Genomic DNA, 25410 nt, shown 5'->3' on the forward strand with positions numbered 1-25410 from the left:
TCAGCAGCTAGATGGGAGCTCTCTGTTTACTGTACCATATTGAATTATTGGGATACAAATGTAATGAATTAACAGGTGTTCATCCAGTGTCTCATCCGGCCATGTCAGGATCCCATCACAAGCATCTGTCGGTGATGGTAAACTACACAGAATTTCCTACTTCAGGGCAGAAAGATTTGGAGCTGATATTGGAGGTGGGGGGCAGAAACAACCACAAACCTACCCTGTCCCATATGGAGATTGAACCTGCAACCTTGGTGCTATTAGCAGCACACTCTAACCAACTGCGCTATCCTGGCACCCGTCTGTCTCAGAAGACAAAGGAGATTGAACCTTTGTGGGGTAGGGCTATCCCAGAAATGGTATTTTCAACAGAACAGTCTTTCATTCTGAATTTTAACTGCTGCAAAGTCATTTTGGTAGCCAACCTTAGCTGAAAAGCTTAACTATGACAGCAACAAGGACAAATGATCTACATTTTAATGGTGGAAACAATGTCAGAGTCTAAACTATTGAAAGATTCCCCCCTCCTTGAGTTTACTTTTTTACCAGCAGCACAGTAAACAACCACCAGTTCTTCCCTCTCCCTACCAACTAAACAATTCTTTTCTGTTAAAAAACACACACACACACATCCCTGCGCATGCGTTCATGAAACCTGACTGTCATGCGCCCGTCTGAAGCGTTCTTTACGAAAACGCTTGCTATTCGTAGACCTGTAATAGCCTGCCACTCCCCTTGCGCATGCGTCTTGTACAAAGGTTAAGGGCCTGTTTTTTAACCGCAAGGAAGCCAGCAGCGCATGCGCTCCTTCTTTCCTCCTTACCGCTGCCCTCCCCACCGCCACAATAGGCCTGCGATCTAGCCGCCTATTCTCTCGTGCGCCTTCCAACTGCTCATGCGCAACCTATTGCCCAACCCCGGGCACCTTTTCGTAAGCCATGGCGTCAGACGCAACCGCCACGCGCTTCTGCTCCGCCCCTTTCCTCCTTCCCTTTTTCTCCCTTTTGTGGCGGCGCGTGCGCGCCGAGCCCTTTCAGTGCGTGGCGAGCTGTATGGTAGAGGCGGCTGGGGGCGGGGCTTCTATATATAGTGCGCGGCCGGGGCGGCGGCCTCCCCCTTGTCCCCCGGCCGCTGAAGGTGCTGTTGTGCGTAGTGTGTGTGCTCCGGCCTTCCCCGGGCACACCAGCTCCGCCGCACCATTTATTACTAAAAGAAAAAAAAACCTTTAAAAATCCAAAAAAAATCTTAAAAGCCCGAAAAAACCATTAAAAAAAACCCCCCTCGACTACCACCCGCCCCTATCTGAAACCGGCCGGTTTGGTATAAAATAACCCGGTGAAGCGAAGCGAAGTCCCAGACCCGGCGCAGCCGAGAGGAGACCCGCCCAAGCCACTACCAAGAGCAGCAGGAAGAAGAAAAAGAACAGCCGCCGCCGCCGCTTCCAGGAGCAGCAGCAGCAACAACCCGCTCCTCCTCCTCCTCCCGCCGGCAGCAACGAGCGCTCGAGCGGCCCGCCAACCGTCGCCAACCGCCTCCGCGGAGCCGTTGAGTTTCGAACCCGGCGGCCCGTCGCGGCCTCCTCGGCGCTCGCGAGTCTGCCCTGCCTCCTCGCCCCCCCTCCCCGTCCCCCCGCCAGCATGAACCCCAGCGCCCCCAGCTACCCGATGGCCTCGCTCTACGTGGGGGACCTGCACCCCGATGTCACCGAGGCCATGCTCTACGAGAAGTTCAGCCCCGCCGGGCCCATCCTCTCCATCCGCGTCTGCAGGGACATGATCACCCGGCGCTCCCTGGGCTACGCCTATGTCAACTTCCAGCAGCCCGCCGACGGTGAGGAATGGGGAGAAGCGGGGGGACGGACGGGGGAGGACAGAGAAGCTGCCGTAGCTGGTCGGGCGGTTGATTCCCTTATTTTACCCCCACACTTCGAGGAGCGGGCACATGGGGAAGGAGCGGGTGGGACGGGGACACGTGCGGGGAGGGACGGCGGCGAGGCATTTCCAGGGACTTTCCGGGCGGAATTTGACCGGTCTTGGGGGTGGGGGCTTGGGGGAGGCTGCCCTCCCGGCCTCCGGCTTCCTGTTCCCGGAGCCATATTCTCGCACCCCCACGAGGGCCGCCGCGCATTCCTCCCCTTCCGCTTCTCCCCGCCTCCTCCACGCGAGTCATCCCCGGAGCATCCATTTTACGGATTAAACGCGGCCCCTCGGAGAGTCCTGGGCCTGCCTCGCGGCGGCGCTTCCCCACCAGTCTTTTCTCTCAGAGCCCCCGACCCCGCAAGGACTCGCCCTCCTTCATGTGAAATTATCGAACATTTCTGTCCAGAGGGGGAAATAACTGAGGGTTGGGGGGGGGGGAGAAACACTCGTGTGAGGCCAGCTTCTCCACCGCGTTGTTGGAGGAGCCGGGAGAGGCCTCGTGGCGGGGAGGAGCCCCCGCGGCACCCGAGCGGGAGGGAGAAAAGGAGGCCTCGTCATCGGCTGGGCCTGCTTTTTTTGCCACGGGGCCTCCTTCCGCGAAAAGGCCTGGGTCGGCATCTCGGACCCGGCCCTAGTTTCTCGGATCACGAGGCAGGGCCCTTAAGTTGGCGCGGGCGGAGTGGGGGGGGGGGGAGTCAGCGACCAGGGCGGGCCTGTCGCCTCGCTTCCGCCGGCTCAATGAGGAAGTTCGAGATGAGAGGCGCCTTGAAGGAAATGCCTGGATAATTAGGGCCTTAAATGGCGACGGAGGAACGGGCGCAAGTGGGTCGTGTGCCCGCGCGAAATAAAACTAGGGCAAGCCACGCTTAATTAGAAGTTTCTGAATTGGGCTACTTGGTGCCCTTTGGTCGCGGGTACTAATTTATCAACCTTGCATGTAATGAAAAATCCAACAAATTGGTGGGGGGGGGGGGGGAGTCGATTGTCCACAGACAGGACAGGAAGTTGCAACACCCATCCCTCTTGCTGGTAAAAGGAGTTTTAAGAGCCCAATATTGTTGACCATTGCTGATGATGAGGGGAAGGTGAGCATTTGCCCAGTCAAGACACCAGAAATGGGAAGGGAGTGGGGTCTTTAAGACGCTCTTTCCTAAGCCCATCTGCTAGTCTTACCTTAAGGCCAACACTTTGAGAGCAGGTGGCCTGCAGTGATACGTAGAAAAGAATTGCTTTTTTAATTTACCTTTGATGACTTGAATCAGCTTAGTTTCTATTAAATGTCAGACAGTTGTGATAATTTTTTGAGGACACATTGGTCCTACACTAAATAATGTCTGTCTTGACAGCTTATTGCATTAGAGCTCTTATCTTTAAGTGAGAAAAATGGGAGAGTGCGTACTTTGGTCCTAAGTTTACACACTTGACAAGAGTAAGCCAATTCACATACATGCATCTAAACTGTGACCAGGAGTGAGCTTACCTGTAGGTATTTTTCTCTAAAGTATTTTGCTATTTTTTTCCTACCAGCTTCAAAATAATTTGTCCTTTCTTCTTCTGGGTGATCCATTCAACCAGAGTTCTAGTAAACTCAGTGTAAGAAGTATTCTACTGAGATGGAACAGCATGTTTTCTTTGTGTAGACTCTAGTAAAAAAAAAAAAAAGACATTTGTAAATTCTTCAAGTGATGCGAAGAAACATGTTTTCAATGACCAATATTTCTGAGTTCACAGAAAACTTGTTTAAGCAAAATAAACCTCCTTTGGAGGGGAGAGCTCTTCAACAATTGTCACTTTATTCCAACATAAATGCTAGAATGAACAAGGACACTGTCTTTTATGCTTTTTAATAATTTGAATAAGCATTCCAGTGGGAGGGATTTACACTTTTATAGTGACTACACACTTAAAGCAATGTTGCAAACAGGATCACAAGGAATAGCCATCCATGCTTTGCTCTTTGCTGAATTCTAGCTCCTTATCCCTTCATTACGGGATGTAAGCATGGAAAGGGGCTGTGCTGAGCTGGCAGTTCTCACAGTGCAATCTGTGCCTAGAGAGAGACAAGCAGAGCTGTTGTCTCAGCGCTGCTTTGTACAAAACAGAGATGACAGCCTTGGCTGGCTCCGTGTCCTAAGGTGTACAGAAAGCTTTGCAGAGCCATTACCTTTGCATCCCTCTCTCCGCCAGAGGAATAGCCAACTGTCAGAGACTGGCTATTTTTTTCCAGCGGGTTGTTAGCTGGGGCTTGCTATCTGAGTTGAAGATTCTGCCTCTTTACAGAGCAATAAGATTCTTAGGCAGAAATGCAACTTTTAACTGGGAGTCTCCACTCAAGCTTTTTCAATCTGCACAGGTATTTGGTTGCACTGCTTGGCTAACTGAATTCATAGCTTGGGTAGTTTGCCATTCAGATGCTTACCTAGAGACAGTTGATTTACAGGATCATATCCAGGAATCATGACACAGGATTTGTGATTTAACTGCTTGCAGTAATTGTGGAAGGTCAGTAAATACAGAGAAAAGGTTGTAACAGCATGGACTTCTACAGATAGCTCCTCTTTAAATCTTAGCACATCCAGTTCCTAAGGCTGCCAAAAGCTCCTGGTAATGCTTGAATGAGCTGCTTCTCCAGTTGTTTCATTACTCTGAGGAGGGACATGGGTGGGTAGGGAAGAAAGGTGCCACTTGGTTCATAGAGCCTAACCAGACATAGTTTTCCTTTTCCTGACAGTTTGCCCCTTCCTTGCCAGGTCAATTTCTGAGTTTGGGGGGCATGCATCTGATATGTAACCCTATTGCTTGTTGGCAATCTTCATGCCATTAACAGACTTGGGAAGCGGCATTATACTGAATAGGACCATAGGGTGGTGCTGTCTACATTGACTAGCAGCAACTCAAGCTGGGGCCATTCCCAGTTGTAGCTGGGGCTTGAACTTGGGAACTTCTCTTTTCTATGGCTTTTCATCATAGTACTCTGTCTCAGGAACATTCTCATGGATAAGTCGAAATGTTGAGCTTTCACTCTGAAAAGTGCAGTATCATTTGGGATTGGGAGAAGTAACACACTTGAGGGTTGAGGATTTCTCTGCTAACATCATTTTGGGACCATGCAACAGAACTGCAGAAAGCCTAGAGGCACAAGAATAGAAAAAGAGGTTTGATGGCTGTGTTTATGGGACTGTGCTAAAATAGTGCTGAAATTCACATTTGAAATACATTTAAAAGTGAAAGCTTGCGGGAGAGAGGTTCTATTGTACAACCAAAAATCCTTGCACTGGCAAAACTGCTTTACTGAATATTGCCTATTGTCTTCTCCTTGGAATGCTTACCCTGGCTCCAATTTTTACCCCATTCATTGGAATTGCACTGCCTTTCCTGAACATCAGAAATTAGAACAGTGTTTGATTTTGGTGGTGATCCAGAAGCCAAGATATTGTATATTGTAAGTGGGTGCAAAGACATTAACAATTAATTTTCTTAGTGATATCTCTGTGATATTTGTGTTGCCTTAAAGATTTAAATAATTTAACACTTACTAATTTCTTTTGCAGCTGAGAGAGCCTTAGATACTATGAATTTCGATGTCATTAAAGGCAAGCCAGTGCGTATCATGTGGTCTCAGCGTGATCCATCTCTACGTAAGAGTGGTGTCGGAAACATCTTCATTAAAAACTTGGATAAGTCAATTGATAATAAAGCTTTGTATGATACATTTTCTGCTTTTGGAAACATCCTCTCTTGTAAGGTGAGTTGAAAGGAAAAAGAACCTAGAACAGTGATTCAGCCTTGAAATTAGCATAATTACATTCCAGTCATCTGATGTATCCTAATAATTTTCATAGGTTGTATGTGATGAAAATGGATCCAAAGGCTATGGGTTTGTACACTTCGAGACACAAGAAGCTGCAGAAAGAGCTATTGAAAAAATGAATGGAATGCTGCTTAATGATCGTAAAGTGTGAGTTTCCTTAACGCTTAAAAAAATTTTTTTAATGCCGAAATGAATTTAGAAGAGAGATTTTATCAATTATAGTTTCTTGCTTGTTGTGTTGGTTCAGTAATTGGAAATATATGTTCAGAAAACAAAAGGGGGGGGAATTATTTCATTCATTGCACAGGAACTGTGAGAGCGACAGTATGTCACAATTGGGGGCAGTCATAGCACATTGCCATGTTTTTTCTGGCTGGGGAAGCACAGCAGAGTAGTATGGCTGCCCCATTCTGAACAATCTGTCTTCCATGACAGATAGAGAGGCTGGGAGTAGCTTACTCTGCTGTTTCCCTTACCGGGGGAATATTGCAGTGTACTATGGCAGCAGCTCGCTTGCCAGGAGCTGACACAGGGTATGGGTAAGCACCAGGCTTTGACTATCTAAAGTACCTCCTTAATAGAAAGAAAATAATGCCCTGAATCTTTTCAGATTTAAGCAGCTTTTCACCTTGCTTTTTTAACTAGGTTTGTTGGAAGGTTTAAATCTCGTAAAGAACGTGAAGCAGAGCTTGGAGCTCGTGCCAAGGAGTTCACTAATGTTTACATCAAGAATTTTGGAGAGGACATGGATGATGAGAGACTTAAGGAACTCTTTGGCAAGTTTGGTAATGTCATTTCCTTTCCATGTATTTGAAAGTGATTTAGGACCTGGTGTGATCATAGTGCTTGCACCCAACTGCAGCTTGCCTACCCCAACTCCTGATAATAACCTGCTTTATACAGAGTCGGGCTATTACGGTATTAACCTTTTAGCTGTAGATGGCAGGAACTGAGACAGGCACCGTCTGCAACCACTTGTTTGTGCCCTTCAGGAGTGCAGATTCCTGCCATTGATTTCAACCTATATGTGTTAGGTTGGCAGCACTATTGATTGCCGTTGGAACCAACCAGAGCTTCCACTTAAGGATTTGAAACCAAGGTTCCAAACTGGCTTCAGATCCTTGGAAATCTGAAGGTCTTGGCAATGTAACATGTAAGCTCTGATAAGGCTAAAAACAATAGTTTGCTCTCAAGAACAGAAGTATGAAGGGGAATACGTGTGATAACACAGCTGCTTGTTTGTTGTCATCTTAACAATTGGTAAGTTAAAACAAGAAAAATCATTACATTCTTCTACACTGAAAATAGCCAAATGATTTAATGCAGGGCAGAATAAAATCTCTAATGTGTGTACTTTCATCTAGCACAATACCAAAAGCAAGTTTACTGTTGGGTTAGTAATAATTGTAAATTATAGTCTGTTCAGTCCATGATTGCAATGTTAATTTTCTTTAAGGAGTTAATATTGTAGTATGTCCAAGAAATCAAGGCATTCATTATAAAATGAGATCAACAAGGCCAACCAGAGTCTGACATGGCCATGTAATTTGTCAGACTACTAATTTATAACTAGTTGGGAAATTAGTCTCCCAAATGGGTTGCCTTGGCTACAGTTGTCAGTTTATAAATATTCTAAGTTAAAGTGTTGTCTGCTGAAAACAAGCCTTTTTAGAGAATTAATTTGAATCGTTGGTCATTTGTGCTGTATTTTATTATTTAAAGCTTTTATTATACACTGCCATGATACCTTTTAATGATGTGGTATATTAAGTATATATAAGTATTATAAAGAAAATATATTATAAAAGTATTATAAAGAAAATGTAAAATAATTTTTTTGTACTTTTTAGGGCCTGCCTTAAGTGTGAAAGTTATGACCGATGAGAGTGGGAAATCCAAAGGCTTTGGCTTTGTCAGTTTTGAAAGACATGAGGATGCTCAAAAAGTAAGTCTATACATTTTATAAGAATTTGTCAAGTGTTGTGAGTGGTCACTAAACTAAAACGAATGGTTTTGGACACTCTTAAACAGATGGTGCCTAATTTTAATTTTTATATATCTTTATATTAATTGATTCTCTTATAGATAGTAGGTTTTCTAAAATAGGTCTAATAGTGATCCAAGGAATATTAATCTGTCCTCTAAATCAAGCGAGGAAGCCTTTGGCCCATGGACTAAATTTGGTTTGCCAAGTTTCCTCATTCGACCAAACAGACCTTTCCCAAACTGCCCATCTACCCCACACCTGATGTCAAATGTGATGTCAGGTGTAGGATAGGTAGAGACGGAGCTGGATCCAGTGATTGGAAAGCAGGACTGAACTCCCTTTGTTTCAACTGCAGCATAAAGGGTTCACTCTTGCTTAGTTCAGGAACTCAAATGAGTTCTCTGGAACCTGCTGATTCCCTTGAACCTAACAGAAAGCTGGATGGAACTCCATGTGCATCAGCAGGTCCGACCACTCATTTGGGTCAAATTTGGGCATTATGACATCAGATGATAGATAAATAGTCCCGCCCACCTGTCAGAGTTGGCTCACAGGGTGAGTGAGGTGCAGATCTGGCCTACTGGACCAAAACATCTCCCCAGTCCTGCTGTAAAATCTGTTGCCAAGTTACTTCTTCATATAGTGTTCTTGCAGTGTATTATTCCCTCTCATGTGCTAGGAAGATAGAAGCACACTGCCTCAGTCTGTACATTCCATCCACCTAGTTTATGTGTGTTTAGATTCCTTGTTTTTTTACTTGCTCTAGCTTTTTGATTGGGGGACCTGACTTAATGCTATGTGGAATCAACTATGACAAACAAGTTAAAGTACCTTTTTTATTTGTGAAGGCTGTAGATGAGATGAACGGAAAGGAACTCAATGGAAAACAAATATATGTTGGTCGAGCTCAGAAAAAAGTAGAAAGACAAACAGAGCTGAAGCGCAAATTTGAACAAATGAAGCAGGACAGGATCACCAGATACCAGGTAGGATGTTAATTGAATATTTGGGGGAGGAGAGGTTTATTGGTGTGGTGGGGGGTTCTTGTTTTTATTAAGTATTTTGTGGTTTTTATATGGCATTTTTATGTTGTGAACTGCCCTGAAATCTATTGGTAAGGAGTGGTATACAAATTAAATAAACACAATTTTTTTAAAAAAAATTAAATCACTGGGTTATATGTTCTGCATACTGATTGCTTCACCTACTCAATATTTCAGGGTGTAAACCTTTATGTGAAAAACCTCGATGATGGAATTGATGATGAGCGCCTACGCAAAGAATTTTCTCCATTTGGCACCATCACTAGTGCAAAGGTAAATGGCATTTTAATCAGCTTTTAGACTGACTTGTAGGGAGAGTAAGAACTGTTTTTAGTGGTACTTTAAAATTAGAAGCTTCTTCTCATTGCATCTACTTGAAAGTAGATGCAATGCAGTAGATCCAATAAATTCTATATATACATCCAGATTTGTCTGCAGCAGAACAAAATCTATTCTGTTAGATTTTCAAAGGCGGTTGATCGGCTTTTATTTTAAAACTTCAGAGAAATGAATGTAGAGCCAGGTTTCACTGTTGTGAACAAAAAGGCACATTCTGTCTACAGGAGGCTTTTGATTATTCCACTGTGGAAAAGTGGGAAGTGAGTTTTATTGATTCTTCCCTCCTCTCTCAGCACCATATCCTACACCTTAACCCTCCAAAGCGGGGGGAATCTGCAAAAGTTTCCTTAATTCTGCTGAGAGAGGCATCCCCTGAATGAAAATTCCTAGGTATGCTTCTGGCAGCAAAAAGAAACCTAACACATGATTAATTAGTTAGATTATGTTCAGTCACAAGCTGCAATAGAATATAATGAAACAACATTGTTCAGTGTTCTCTACGTTGCATTTTTACGGTTGCATTTTTATTTTATTTTTACAGGTTATGATGGAAGGGGGGCGCAGTAAAGGATTTGGGTTTGTCTGCTTTTCTTCACCAGAAGAAGCAACCAAAGCAGTCACAGAAATGAATGGTAGAATTGTGGCCACCAAACCACTTTATGTAGCCTTAGCACAACGTAAAGAAGAACGCCAAGCTCACCTCACCAACCAGTACATGCAGAGAATGGCAAGTGTGAGAGCAGTGCCGAATCCAGTCATCAACCCGTACCAGCCAGCGCCTCCTTCAGGTTATGTCATGGCAGCTATTCCACAGGTATTACTTACACTGTGTTCCCTATTACATTTACTCTTATATTTACTGAGTACAAATGCGTACAGTTGCAGTGGACTTACTAGACACATGGTGTGTATTAAATGAGCTTTGAGTGTAAAGATTTAAAAAGCCCAGATTCTTCTTCTATAATAAAGAATAATGAGGCATTTTAATTTGAATGGAATAACTGTTAATTTCCTAAAGCATTTTTTTCTGGTACAGCAAAGCACTGAAGCTGACAAATGAAACAAATACATTATTAATTTTTTGACAGATGCAAAATCGTGCTGCATACTATCCTACTAGCCAAATTGCTCCGCTCAGACCAAGTCCTCGCTGGACTACTCAGGGTGCCAGACCTCATCGTAAGTGACTTGCTTTTCTTAGGGATTTGGGGGGGAGTTTGGATTTGACCAAAGCTTGATTTGTGTTGGTTCAGAAATGCATACTTACTGTGAATTAATTTCAAATGCAGCTTTCCAGAACATGCCAAGTGCCATCCGCCCAGCAGCTCCCAGACCACCATTCAGTACCATGAGGCCAGCTTCATCACAGGTTCCACGAGTAATGTCAACACAGCGTGTTGGTGAGTTCTGGAGATCAGTTATTTTTAAGTATACTGGCTTGGTTTGGCCTGCTGTTAATTGTCTGAAAATTGAAATGTAATGTGTTTTTAAAAGAGTGTCTTAAGCTAGACTGTGAAAGGAGGTCTGCCGAAAGAGTTTGAATAGAATATGCTGCTTGGCCTGAAAACAGTCTTTTTTTCCAGCAAACACATCAACACAGACAATGGGTCCACGTCCAGCTGCTGCTGCCGCCGCTGCTACTCCAGCCGTACGCACGGTTCCTCAGTACAAATATGCGGCAGGTGTTCGCAATCCTCAGCAACACCTTAATACACAACCTCAGGTTGCTATGCAGCAGGTAAGTGTAACAGTTATAGCAGCACTTAAGTATGGAGTCGGTTATATTAATAACCAGCACTTGCAGAATTGGACATGCCCAAGCCTATTGAAAACAATAGGGTTAGGTGGACTTGTATGGGGTTAGAAATAGTTTTTCTGAGTGACATTAATGCAAATGTAACTTGGAACATACTACACAAATTATGTACTCCATTTTAATCCTGTTAAATCTTTTCAAATTCTAGCCTGCTGTCCATGTCCAAGGTCAAGAACCTTTGACTGCTTCCATGTTGGCTTCTGCCCCTCCACAGGAACAAAAGCAGATGTTGGGTAAGTCCGTATTTGGCGGAGAGGTGGGGCTCATGTTGTAAGTGTTGGGGTGTCCATGCATGGGGGAGGACAGATAGCAGCAGCACCATTAGGCATGTCTTCCTGAGAAGTCCAAAAAGTTAGGGCTGAGTCCAATGACCAATGAGGGCTGGGGAATTACTGTTGCTGCTTCCTCCAAATAATTGTGCAGTAGCACATGCAGTGATAGGTGGGCTGTTCAGCAGTTCAGAAATCATCTTTGGTTATAGTGTTTTTTTATGTATTTACCCCAATGTAAGTGTGCTTTTTGATGCAACTCTGCAGGGCCAGGATTTCTAGAAATGTAGCTCTGGGAAAAGTGGGTCCACTACTGAGGGCCCAGTTAACTCTGAAGGAAGGAGAAAAGAGGGTATGGAGGATCCAGGGACTGGGGGAAAGAATAAATCTGAAGAGTTTAGAAGCTGGGTGAGCGAACTCCCGGAGTGTGTTAGGGTGGAAGAAGGTATAATTGGAGAAAGGGATGTGATTTCATAACCTTACAAATTAAGTTGATAATGGGCATCTACTATTAGGATCTGTGTTTTAACCATGAATGTCTGCTTGGCTAATGATTATAGTTTTCCAGTTCTAGTAACTTAGTTGGGTTTATTCTTTTAAAAAAACTTCTGCCATTCTGCTAAAGGGGTAAAAAAATAATATGTAGATGGTTAAAATATTCATTTTCAGGCATGTTAAAAGGAAATCTATTTGGAATAGTATTAAGAGTCAAATATAAACCTTGCAAACTTGTCAACTGTTTTCTAGGTGAACGTCTTTTCCCTCTTATTCACGCCATGCACCCTACTCTGGCGGGTAAAATCACTGGTATGTTGTTAGAGATTGACAATTCTGAACTCCTTCATATGCTTGAGTCTCCTGAATCTCTTCGTTCGAAGGTAGGTGGATTCTTTGGTCAACTGTATTTCTTTTAAGTGCAGCTTATTTATTAAACTAGGTTGCCTTTACGGCAATGTTAATAACATTGTTTTTATCTTAACTAGGTTGATGAAGCTGTAGCCGTACTGCAAGCCCACCAAGCTAAGGAAGCTGCTCAAAAAGCAGTTAACAACCCAGCGGGTGTTCCAAGTGTCTAATGTAAGTATTCTGGAGAAATGGCTTCAAATGCAGGGATAGATGCACCTGTGTGTGTGTGAAATAAATCTTCTGTCTGGGGAGGATGACAAGCTATAGGCGATGTACCAAAGTTCTGCTCACAGTGATTCCTATCTAATGTTTGTTGGTACTGGAGCAACATAATTACTAACAGTCCCACCTCTGTTGCGGAGATTGCCATGCTGAACTGTGGGCTGTTTTCCTTAACTTGCTGTGTGTGCCCTTAAATACATTACTACCCAGTGGCGTAGCGTGGGTTGTCAGCACCCGGGGCAAGGCAAGTAATTTGTGCCCCCTAACCCGGTAGGGGCAGAGAGCTGCGAGTGCGAGCGCCCCCCCCCCCCGATGTTGCGCCCGTTGCGGCTGCCCCCCCCTGCACCCCCCACGCTACGCCACTGTTACTACCATATCCCCAGTTTCAAAGTGTGGGGAAGCATTAATTGTCAGGGAGTACAGGTTTTTTTAAAATTAGAGCTTGTAGATCAGAGGTTCCCAATTAGGTAAGTACTGCAAACCCCCTGTTTTTCAAAAGCCAAGCCACGGACCCTCTGCTTTTGAAAACCTTGATATTTCTGTGGTACTTTTTATTATGGTGCCACCATACCCTCCAACATGTCCCAGTGCAAAACTGGGTTGCATGTCTTCCAGGCTATGCTTGTACGCAAGTCACACGACCCCACATGAGAGTATGGTGCCCTAAAACGTGTAGTTTTGGGTGCTGTGATCTCACACGAGATACATGTCTGGCCATGATCCTGCATGTTTGGGGGCACAGTCCCCCCCAAATGGGATGTCCTGGACCTCTGGGTCTATGGCACATATCCATCAAGTGGGTTCTATGGACCCCAGGAGGGAACCACTGTTCTAGATCAAAGATTAGTATTCAACTTGCATTGAATTTTAACCAAAACTAGGGCTATCTGTGACAGTCGAAGGGACTGGTAACTTAGCAAATGGAAAAGATGTTAGCTGAATTTTTGCCCTTGTGCAGCGTTATCGACTATAGGTTGGGTGATAACCATACCGAGTGTAAACCACTAAAATCCATGAACCTTAAGTCTGTTGATTTCAGCAGGCCTCGAGTATGACATTTTGGCAACTATCCTAGTGACACTTCTCACCATACTGTACAAACAAACAGGACTGTGGAAGTTACCTAGCATGCAAAAAAGAAGTAAAGGAATTTATTTCAATTTTCATATCTTTGTCCAATAATTTGGTGCAAAAATGCAATTCTAATGCATGATTTCTGTAGGCTGACACAGTTTTATCAGTTCCATCTTGATAAAAAGATAAAGCAAGCTCATCGCACATTCCCATATTACACCTGATCCTGGTCAAAGTATGCTGTTTGGTTTTAATAATATTTAATATAATACAAATCTGTTTTTCTAAAGGAAATATATTTCAGTATTAATATTTTAATTCTTTTGGTTACAGAAGATCCGGGACTACGCATTATAATTTCGCTTCACCGAAGAAAAATATCTAAACATGGAAAAACTACTAAATATTGAGAAAAACATTGCAAAATATAAAATAAATAAAAAAAGGAAAGGAAACTTTGAAGCTTATGTACACAACAAATGCCAGGACTAGCAAAACTGTTGGTCCTAGATTACCTATTGATTTAAAATACAAAAAAATAGCAAAAGTTAAAAAAACAAATTAATGTTTTATAAACCCAGGAAAAGAATTTTCAGCACAGTACAAAAATTTAAAGCATTCCTTTCTTTAATTTTGTAATTTACTGTGGAAAACGCTCAGAATATCACTACTGTTGTAGTTAACAGTAGGAATTGATAGCTGAGCAAAGAACCATAATTTGGATTATAAGATTCTTGCTTTAATAAAAATTCCTTAAACACTGATCTAATTGCCATTTTATTTCTATACTTCTAATGAGATGTCAACAATAGAGTTTGGATGTAGATCTACAGCAAATGCAGTTGTGGATGAGATTAACCTACATTGAGCCACCTGTTAATGGGGTATCTGTAAGCACTAAAATGGATGAACCACTGGATTCATCTCTTTTGTAGCTTAAAATTCTTGGCAGCACTTTCTAGAGCTGAATATGCAAAGGTTTTTTTATTGTAGTGAAATTTAAATAGAAGTATTGTGTTTGTATGCATCTTTCTGTTGAGCTGGGGGCAAAATGAAGTTAATTAAATATGGATAGGCTTGGATTAAGCTTGGAAATCAAAATACATAATTTTAATGGTACATTCAAAGGCCCAACAAAAAAGGAGCAGAGTAGATTTGGGGAGTAGGCGGACAAGATATGTTAACAATCAGTAATGGAGTGAATAGAACCGTGCTTGCGTTTTGTTGCAAATCAACATGGTCCAGCTGTCATATATTACTATTAGGTATGCAGTTTACATGTACGCTTCAGGACCCACATGCAATCCTGACACTCAGTTCTAGGGATCTTTTGATAGAGAACGACATCCTCCAGTGTTCATCACCTATAGAATTAACAGGCAGCAGAAATTAGAAGGGAATTAAGCTTGGGGAGTAGCACATTTACTAAAAAAAATATTAAGCAATAAAACAGGACACTATATAGTCTGATCTTAGAGTTAAAACCAATACAGGTAATTGTTAGAAGCATTCCTAGGAACACATGGGGAAAAAACAGAATGTTGTCAGGGAAAGGGAGAGTGTAATTGAATGGGGTGGAAGGAGGTTTGGCTGAAGGGCAGGAAGTGGTATTCCAAGAGAAAAATGGATGCTGATAAGAACTGGTTGTTTTTAAAAAGAATTTGAGGAGTAAGGTGTTGGCATATGGCATACATGACCATACTTGGCTCTCCAGGCGTTTTGGGACTAAAATTCCCATCATCCCTGACCATTGGTCCTGCTGTAGTCCCAAAACAGCTGGGGGGCCAAGTTTGGCCATGCATTGGCATATGGAGTTAAAATGCTGACAACTCTGAATCACTGCTAGGAAGCTTGGCGGTTTCTCTTCCCTTCGCTTGCAAGTATATCTCTACAATGCAAGCTGAGTTGCAACCCAACTCTTGTAAAGTAAGGTCTGGTTAGTGGGCTTTGGGGGAAGTTTTTAGCTGAAAATCAAAGGCGGAAACTTTGGGGCAATGGTTGAAAGTAATGAGGTTAGGGAGATCTGTGATTTTGAGGTGAGAAAACAGGAATAAATGAGTCTCCCAAGAAAGAAGGACCTCTGATTGGGTTTCAAAGAAGTTGCGGATGTTGGACAGCTGGACCTGAGAGCAAGTGTAATACAATAAGCCTGTAACTTGCACACATTCAGCTTTATATGCTTGCCCAAAAAATAAAAAGGGTGTTTGGGGGGAACCTTGATTTCATTGGCGGGTGGGACTGCCAGCGTGTTTTGACCATGTGTAATTTTGGCTTTGGGTGTGATCCCTGCAACATAACCCTCGCATAACTTGGGGGCTTACTGTACCTTATTCTGGAAGCCTGGGGTTGAGTGTGTTAGAGGTGAGAGTACCTATTGAACAAGGAAGGGGAGGAGCTTACAGGAAAGTTCATTGGTACAGATAAGATATTTTGATACCTGAAACTAGTGCTATCAGTCGTTTTAAAAAACCCAACCCTGATAACGGAGGATGAGGAAGGAGTGATGTTTGGTGATCCTATTATGTGCTGTTCCTGAAGGAGTGTGACTCAAAGGATTTCCAAGGGGGGAGAGAGAGAGAGACAAGATTCATTTGGCTTCCAGGCCTGAGTGCTCTAAATGGTCACCATTGGCATAAAAGTGCAGTCCTGCACGTGACTAACCTCTGCAGACATTACTTTAGTTGCTACCACATGCCCGGATGGTTTTTCTTACCCACCACCTCAATTTTCAATGATCAGAAGCGAGTTCCATTGCTGAAATAGTGTGACACCATCCATGCCTAAGATAGGTTTGAGAGGGAGCCCCCAAGGCTTGCAGATTAATAGGGGACCCTGCCAAAAAAAGAGCCCAGTGACGGATGGAGCATGTGTGTTGGGCGTGGTGAGGAATGATAAAATACAAAAGGGCTGCTCATTTCAGCAGCACAGTATGTAGTTAGCAGATTGAGAAGAAATTATATAACACTGAAACCTAAAATGGACTTCTAAGTGTTTACAGGGATAAAAACCATTTACACAAACATTACAGTATAAATGTCCGTAATTAAAATACACAGGATAAGTGCATGCTCTTAGAATTCTAGGCAGTAGGCACGGACATTTTACCCTTCAACAATGGCTAACAATGCCATCAATGCAGACCACGTTTGTTAGGAAGCAATCCTCATTGAGTTCAAATGGACTTAGCTCCCAGGTAAGTGCACATAAAATATATATTATATTTTGAACTGGAGACTGGGAGCATCTCAAAATGACCTTCGAGATTAAAATCAACTGTAAGGGAAAGGATCTGAGGTTCCACTGTACTGTAATATACCATTCGTCCTGTAGTGAGTGATCGCCAAAGAAGAAAAAAGTTTTTGCAACACTATCTTCTATACAACCTGTTGGAATATGTACCTTATAACTTCAAGTTCGATCCATTTTGCTGTAGGGTTCTATCCTGCGTCTTTTTTCATCTGAATGTGTACAATTACTGTTCAGAGCAAGCTCAGGATCAGGATTCCATTTGGGCACAGGCTACCGTTAGAGAACTGTAGGGAGTAGAATGATTGCAGTTAAACCCTGGGTTTTTGGCTTGTGCTGCTGTAAAAGCCAATCCCAGTTAGAGGTGAATGCCTCTCTGGGTCTGTACCCACCCCCCTTCCCGGTGCCCTGCAAATAAAATAAGGCTGCTTTTCTGGTGAACCTTCAATGTTTTCTAGATCAGTTTGCAGGGCTCGGGTAAACCATGGATATGAGATCGTTTCCTAGCTTAAGAGTAGCTGACTCACAGGAGTATTCTTGTAAGTCATTTGTATGTCAAGGAACAAGGGTGCTGATCAAGCCTTCACAATAATTCCTTGGAATTAGTCACATGAACAAACACACAATGTAGTGCAAATTTGAAGGTCCCGGGTTGACACGCAGTGCCTTGTGCGAGAGTCTATCTGCCACTGGGTGGTGCTATCCCAGAAATTTCCATATAGGTATACTTGGAGATTTTTAAAAAAACCTGCTGCTTTGTCACCTGTATGCTTCTACACTTGAGATGTGCTTTTTAATTTATAGCGCAGAACTATCCCGAGCTGTCTGGAAGTCAGAAACTCATTGACAAGATCTAGCTACACATGAAACTTGCTCAATTTTGAATCTGTCTGAGCTGAGTTCATTTCATATGCCTGCACATGGGCAGTTTGCCCTATGCAATGGGTATCTTTGTGGTTTTCCTTTCTCCTTTGTTTTCTTCCTTCACCAAGGTGTGAGAATGCTGAGCTGAGAAAGAATTATGTAGCCTTGCTTGTTGCAAGTAGAAATCAGACTTTGAGGTCAATGGATGTGGTTTGGCAGGGAGTTCAGATAAGAAAATGTGCCAAGACTTGGCCCTTGGGCTGGCCGGGAGCCGTGCATAATTTGCAGGGCAGATTGCTCGATCCAAAGAATGGAGTATAAGGAAAATAGCCAGCGATAGTATTCTACAAATGCTTGTGTAAGCAATAGTAGAACAGTTCATGCAATGTTGGAGTAGGCAAGCTCTGGCAGCTCTCATGCTTCCCCTTGCACATGCTTTTCAGAAATGCAATAATATATTTTGGATTTAGGCTGTGCACACACCATGTATTTAAGGTGCATTCTTTGCCTCTAAAAATTCTGATCGTTGTTTGCAGGGAGATTGCAATTTTGTGAGGCGTAAACTACAATGCCCAGAATTCATTGAGGGAAATGTGTGTGTACACAGCCTTAGTTTCCCTTTCATCATACAACACTTAAATTTAAAAAAAAAAACTAAAAAAAAAAACTTAAGTCCCTCTGTGATTCAAAGACACTGACATATAGAAAAGCTCCTCTGGATCCAACCCAGAGGTCTTTAAATCCAGTATATAAATCCTGCTAATAAACAGAAGTGACTAACAGTGTTTCTCTTCAGAAATACTTCTTTCTCCAATTATAACTAAGGATTTTGAAGCAGGAGCGGATGGACTTACAATGTAAAGGTGGGGAGATTTTCTTAAGGTTTTACGGCCAACAGGAGAGGGGAAAGACAACAAAGGGGGACGTCTGAAGAACTAAGACACATTTTTTAAGATAATAGTTTTGAATTCTACTTGGAGGTCCAGCAAACCATAATTTGCTTTGCAGCTTTAAAAAAAAAATGTCCTACTCATTTCCCATCATCTCTGCAGTCACATACAGTATATGGGTTCTTGGCTTGCACCCCAGTGTAGATGCTGTTTATTGGCACATCGCATTGCAAAAGCGATGAATGCACATTAAGATGAATGGTAGAAACATAGAATTTTAGAGTTGGAAGGGACCCTGAGGATCATCTAGTCCAGCCCCCTGCAAGGCAGGAATATGCAGCTGCCCCAAACAGATCAAACTCTCAACCTTTGCATTATCGGCACCATGCTGTAACTAATGAGATGCATCTTCAGTTGTTGTGCATTCAGTGAGGCTTCTGATTCAACTCTCCAGTCCTTCACCATTCAAGGTGGTGTTGCCCTTTCTACCTTAAATAATCTTTTGCACGAGGGAGAAATTGGGTTCAGACATCCGCGCAAGGACATGCAATTCTCTATGCACAACCCCCTTCTTACTAAACTCCTAGTCAAGGAAGCGAGAGAACATGTAACCTTACATCAGCCATCTGCAAACCTTCTCTGGCAGCATGTGAGTCCATGCTGCTGCAGGGGCAGGTCTTTTTAAATAAGAGATATGTTGCATATAACAGGAGTTCCTCCATCTATCCCTGTCCTTTCCTCTGGTTTGGTACCTAGTATGGTAAGGCAGGGTGCCCACCTTACAAACAGAATTATGTTGATGTATCAGCCTCACTTTCATTTAAAAAAGTATTTTTTATTTTCTGTTACAACAGTAAACACCAACAAACGGGACATTTGTGTTCTCGCATTCACAATGTCAAATCAAGACCACCTTGCATTAAGGTTTTCTCCTTGTCTATGAATGTCTTGTTTTTTACAGAGAGCTTGTGAAAAATCTGCTGCAGCTCCCCTCACTGCTGCTTGTGTATAACAGTCAGCATTTTCTTTTCTGGGTGTTATCCTGCTTGCTCAGCGGTTCTCTTCTGTCTCGTGTCTTACTAACGTACATTTCATTCCTAAGTGAAAACTTGTGCCTGAGTTTGCTTATTTCCTCCTTCCTCCCAATCCATTTTCCTTTGCCGTCTAACACTGTAGCCCTGAGGGTAGGCTCTTTTTAAAAATATGTATCTGTAAGCCACTTTGGGAACCTTTTTTAGTGGGATACATCTTTAAATCAATAGATTTTTCTAAGGCTCATATTAGCCCAGCTGGAAGAGAGCTTGACCCACTTACTAGTATGTGCACTTACACCAATTATGCTTGCTTTACTAGTCGTCTGGTCCTTTGACCACAGTGCATAATTTTTAAGAGATATGCTAGAGTTAAACTATACCTGGAAGTTTCATTTGCATATAGTGGAGGCCGGTCCACTGGGGGCAAGTGGGCCACTGCCCCACCAACCTCAGTCTGGATTCAGCCAGCCTGCCATCTTACTTACAACCAATGGGGGGGGCTGCTTGTCATTGGCTCTGGCTCCACCCACTGTTGGTCTTCCAACTTTCTGCCCTAACAGTGCCAATGGGCACACCAGCCCACAACTGCATGCATAATTTGGAAGCTCTTCTCCCTGATATTCTGGATTAATCCTTGTTATTTGTAAAACAGCCCTTTGTCTACACACTCAGAGGCAGTGAGAGGTTCTGTTTCCTGCCTCTTTGCCCACTCTCCACAAATTGTGAAATGGTTTCAGATAATCGAAAGCTGCGCTGAAAATAAACTAGCATCGGTCTATCGGTCTCATTTTACAACCTGCTGGGCATTTCTTCCATGTACTAAAGGGATGGGGAAATGTAGCCAACTCAAATTAAACCGGCTGAACAATGATAATTTAAGAACTCTGTTCAAAAATAGAGAGCTGCATCAGTCTGAAGGATGTCATTGTAATTGGAGCACAACACACTAACTCTGTTACAGTGGTACACTGCAGCAAAAAAACAAGAGTAACAAAATCTACCTGAAATTCTGTACCAAGAAAGTTTCATTCAAAAACCAAAACAAATTATGCGTATTTCTCATATAGAATCATAGAATGGGAAGGGATCATAGCGTTGGAAGGGACCACAAGCGCCTTCTAGTCTAGCCTTAATTTACATCGTTTGTTTATAAAGTATTTCTGTACCACCATATAATAAAATATCAGGGTGGTTGGTGTTCAACGATAAAGTGTAAAGCACCATAAAAAATAATGCAATGTAGCTTTTTTTCATTCAGATAGCTGCACTATCTGGTCCCATTGGACCTTGGAAGTTAGAAATTGTGCTAAGCCTCTCTCTAATTATGGCAGTTTCACCAAGAATTCCTCATAAACTTGGAAGCCTACCTGCTGAGCCTCTTGAGTTTTGTACCCAATGCTGCATTCCACATTTCTTATGACTACATGGAACTGCAGAATATACACAGACCTAAGCTGAGGAATTAACTAAGGTTGTCTATGCGCTGCTATTTACTCTGGTTCCAGTGTGCTCCCACTGAAGGGGTCTGAAGCCATGTGGCAGAGTTGGGTACTATGATGCTCTGTGAGAGGCAACCCCCCCCCCAGCCCTTGTGCTGCCTTCCCAATGGCAGGAAAGGAGGTAGAAGGGCTCTGGCAGGATGCTAGAGCCCTCCCACCCCATTCCCAAAGCTGGAAAATCACTAACTAGGCTTTGGAAAGGAGGCAGAAGACCTCTATGACCCTGTCAGAGCCCTTACACCTCCTTCCCAAAGCTCTGCACTTCCTGGGCTTTGAGATGGTGCTGCCTCAGCTCAGTGCAGGTGCACCAGTCACCCAGCCCTATATCCACCTCTGGGTTAGCCACAATGCATAGTTTCTTGAGACACAGTGCTGTTTGATGTGTCCCTCCTCAAACCAGCTTCCATCTGATTTGAAAATGTCAGCCACATTCACTGCAGTTTGGCTGAGGTGTGTATATTTGAGGTAGCCACTGCGCATGTGCAGATCACAGCTGCATGAACAAAAGCTGCTTTGGGGGTGGGTTCAGGAGTGGGGAAAGCAAATGGGTAATATGCACCAGGCGAAGACATTCCCAACCCCTCTGGTGTGTACAGCAACATGCAAATGCCACTTGAAACTTGAGTGGAGGGAAATGACCTTGCTGTGTTTCAAACCGCTAATGTGCACATAGCCCAACAAGTAAAGAAGAAGGAGACATCTCTGATGCTACCAGGCTGAATGTAGTTTAAAATTCAGAAAGAAATACAGAATTTTAGAGGAAGGGAAATTTTCAATGCTTACAAGGTGAGAACAAAAAAAAAGCATGTCCTAACAATGCCTGTGTGATTGGCATTGTACCCCACCGTGCATCAAATAGAGATCAAACCCGGACAGGCAATGAGGGTGTGTACAACGTCCAACAACTCTCTCTCTCTCTATATATATATATACCACAAAACTGCACAGCCTGCTTGGACAAGTAATGGAATGTGGTTAAGCAAGGGGGGAAGAGTCTCGCATCCTCATCACAAACAATGGTGCAAGCTATATTCACAAAGTCTCAGGGATGCCACTCCTGCAACCACAATCCATGTTTCATTTAACAAATATGATGGACATGTACTGCAGCTGGTGAGGGGTTCAATGGTTGTGTTTTACAGGCCTTTAACAGCCACCTTACACAGAAATTACCATATTTTTCGCTCTATAAGATGCACTTTTCCTCTCCCAAAAATTAAGGGGAAATGTGTGTGCGTCTTATGGAGCGAATACAGACGGGAGGCTCTGCTCAGCGCTCCCTTTAAAGAGCTGCGTGGAACGTGTGTGCGGCTCTTGGGGGCCTTCATGCCGCTGCCTAGGAGAGGCTGTGCACGGCTATCCCATAAGCCAGGACAGCAAGCGGGATCGCTGAGCTGCGATCCTGCTTGCTGTCCTGGCTTCTGGGATTCAGAATATTTTTTTTCTTGTTTTCCTCCTCCAAAAACTAGGGGCGTCTTATGGTCTGGTGCATCTTATAGACCGAAAAATACGGTAAAATGGTCACTTCATCCACTATGGATGCTCAGGACGACAACAGCATGTTCAGGACAGCAGACAGAAGAATAAATGGTGGAAGAACATCAATTCAGAAAAAGAGTTAAAATAACAGACATGTATGCAGGGAAGTGGTTTATTAGGCCAAATGCATGTTGACAAAAGTCTTCAGGGGCACTTTGTGAAACAAAATGGTAGACAGAAGAATCAATATCCAGCTGAAAACAGGATACAGAAAGTACACTGGTGTCACGTCTGTCTACAATTTTGTCTCATGCTTCCGCTGAAGAAGTCCTTTCTCAAGATGTGTTGGGCATATTTAAACCACCTCCCTGTGTACCAGAGTCTCAACTCTCTTTTTTTTGTTCCCTTGCTGAATTTCCATCATGCAGCTTTTAAAGACCCAGGAACAAAAGGTGATAACCTTACTATCTCTATATAATCTAAATGAGCCTAGGAATGTAGGAAGCTGCTTTATACTGACAGCACAGACTGTTATTGGTCCTTGCACCTCATTACTAGTTTCTCAGAAGTCAAGGCTGACCCAAGACATTTTACTGCCCAAGGGAAACTTTGCTGCGGGACTCCAGCTCTCATCAGTCCAAGTCTGCCTGGTCAGGGATGATGAAACTTATATTCTAAAATATCTGGAGGGTCACAGGTTCCATGCCCAAGGCTGGAGTGTTAGATGAGAGAGAAGAGCAATTCTCAGCATAAAATCCCGACTCAGCCATGAAGCTCTCTGGGTGTCCTTTGAAAAAGAAAATTCCCCCAGGACTTTATTATGAAGTTAAAATAACAGTTCAGTAAGAAAATGAAATGATACTTCCCCCCTTTATTTTATCTCATATTTTTTCTCTGCTTGTCCTTGTGCCAATCACTGAGTGCTTTCAGACAACTTGCTTACTGCGCATTCATCCTTGTGTGCAGAGATTAGATGATGTTGGCTGTTTAATGACCATTCATGCTGATTTGGTTGCGGGGTCAATAGATGATGTTGCATCAAAGCAAGTGCTAATCCACATTTCCCAGTGCAATTTCCCATTGCTTTCATTGCAAAAAAAGTCCAATTTTGGTGGTGGGGGGGAGCAAGCAGGTTTGTTGTGCAAGTCCTCCTCCCAACCCAATTTGTGTGTCCTGTATTTGCTGGTATCTGATTGAATTCCACCCAGAAAATAGGGACAGTCTTGAAGCACCCACTGTTTCTCAACTGGACCTGCCGCAGACACAAGGCTGCTGTTGTGAGTATAAAATGGAGGGGGCAGAACCACAGCGCCATGCCTTGAGCAGGTTCTGTTCCCGCATGGGACTCCTGCATTGAAATAGATGATACTCAGTGTCCCTTCCAATTCTATGATTCTATGAGCAACTCACAGGGCTGGATTAAGACCTTTAGAGGCCCATAGCACTTAAAAGATTTTGGTGCACCCATGTAGATCTAATTCAAAATATAAACAATAATAAACTGTAAAATATTGTCTTCTGCACTTTATAAAGTTCAGCATGAATGAATCTTGTTTTTGCATTTTTTGCTGCACTGAACCTATGATGCACATATTGTGGGAGCCTTTTTATGTGGAACCTGTTCAGCTGTACCTTATGGTCTTTGGAAATTTTCCAGCAGAAATTTTCCCCTTCCCTTGATGCCCTAAGCACGTGCTTCATTATTTTGCTTAATGCTGTGGTTCCCAACGTGGGGCACACGCACCACAGGGGAGCAATTTGATTTTTAAGGGGGGCAATTTAAGAATTGAGTTATTAACAGTTAATGGCCTTTTAGGCTTCCTCCACGTGAATAATTCACTTTTTGAATAATTAAATTTACAGTATATGTCACAGTGGGGCGGGCATCAGGATTTCAGAGATGCTTAGGTGGGGCATGGCCACAAAAAAGTTGGGAACCACTGGCTTAATGGCTAACACAGCCCTGGCACCTTGGAGGAAAGCAGGCTATAAATGTACTAAATGGATAAAATGGATAGATTAGCAAATTCTTCTGTGGGAGGCTTCATACAATGAGGCAGTGCCAGATTTATGTATAAACTAAACAAGCTACAGCTTAGGGCCCCACTCTCTTGGGGGCCCCCAAAAAATTTAAAGGGAAAAAATGGATGTACATTTCCAAAATATAAGATAAAAAAACAAATAAAATAAAACCTACATACAAGTTGTGTAGGCTCTTATGATGTAAGTAATGGGCCCTGCCTGCTCCCTAAAATATTCAGCACAAAAAACAGCGACAATTTGTTGTTGACTAAGGACAGCTGCACATAGAAAGGGCCCTGTTACATTCAGTAGCTTAAGGTAAAGGTAAAGGGACACCCAACTGTTAGGTCCAGTCGTGGCCGACTCTGGGGTTGCAGCGCTCATCTCGCTTTATTGGCCAAGGGAGCCGGTGTACAGCTTCCAGGTCATGTGGCTAGCATGACTAAGCCGCTTCTGGCGAACCAGGGCAGCACACGGAAACGCCGTTTACCTTCCTGCCGGAGCGGTACCTATTTATCTACTTGCACTTTGACGTGCTTTCGAACTGCTAGGTTGGCAGGAGCAGAGACTGAGCAACAGGACGTCACCCCGTCGCGGGGATTCGAACCGCCAACCTTCTGATAGGCAAGTAGCTTAGGGCTACTGACCTTCTGACCAGTAGCTTAGGGCCTCGTCAAACTTAAATCTGGCCCTGCAAGGAGGGGGGCATCACTTGCTCAGGCTACTCTCCTTTACCCCCCTAAAATTCAATATACACCGTGTACTGTAGTACCTTATCTGCCACATGGTGGGAAATACACCTTTTGAGTAATGGTGAGGGCTCCCTACCCGGTTTGTCTTTCTCAAGGAAGGAAGCCAAGCCAGCCAAGAGATTTCCCTGGCGCGGCCGCCCCGCGACCTCCACCTGCTGCTGCTGTTGCTACGCCTCGCCTGGCCTGCTGCTGCTCCCCACCCTCCGGAGGGAGGAGACAGCCGCGTCCCGGCTCC

General features: G+C 43.5%; 1 protein-coding gene and 1 long non-coding RNA gene across 5 annotated transcripts; one reads left to right on the top strand and one right to left on the bottom strand.

Moving 5' to 3' along the window:
* Nucleotides 1–937: 937 nt before the first annotated feature.
* On the top strand, nt 938–14153 carry PABPC1 (poly(A) binding protein cytoplasmic 1). Of its 4 annotated transcripts, none has more exons than XM_083450823.1 (15): nt 938–1833; nt 5474–5667; nt 5765–5880; nt 6379–6518; nt 7584–7678; nt 8569–8706; nt 8941–9036; nt 9644–9916; nt 10191–10281; nt 10392–10502; nt 10686–10840; nt 11067–11151; nt 11935–12065; nt 12171–12264; nt 13723–14153. In XM_083450823.1, the coding sequence occupies exons 1-14, from the start codon at nt 1641–1643 to the stop codon at nt 12261–12263; spliced, it is 1911 nt and encodes a 636-aa protein (XP_083306949.1). In that variant the 5' UTR covers nt 938–1640; the 3' UTR covers nt 12264; nt 13723–14153. The 4 variants fall into 4 exon arrangements, with proteins under 4 accessions (XP_083306949.1, XP_083306950.1, XP_083306951.1 ...); XM_083450824.1 differs by having other exon boundaries at nt 940–1833; nt 13726–14153; XM_083450825.1 differs by having other exon boundaries at nt 940–1833; nt 6379–6509.
* On the bottom strand, nt 7996–25358 carry LOC310682303. Its single transcript, XR_014513853.1, has 5 exons — nt 25252–25358; nt 16789–16922; nt 12662–14753; nt 8504–12577; nt 7996–8418 (listed from the first exon to the last, which is right to left on the bottom strand). It is a non-coding gene; the product is annotated as an uncharacterized lncRNA (long non-coding RNA).
* Between the last annotated feature and the right edge of the window lie 52 nt (nt 25359–25410).

Source organism: Podarcis tiliguerta, assembly GCF_965153285.1.
Source record: "Podarcis tiliguerta genome assembly, chromosome: 7".
Classification (NCBI taxonomy): Eukaryota; Metazoa; Chordata; class Lepidosauria; order Squamata; family Lacertidae; genus Podarcis; species Podarcis tiliguerta.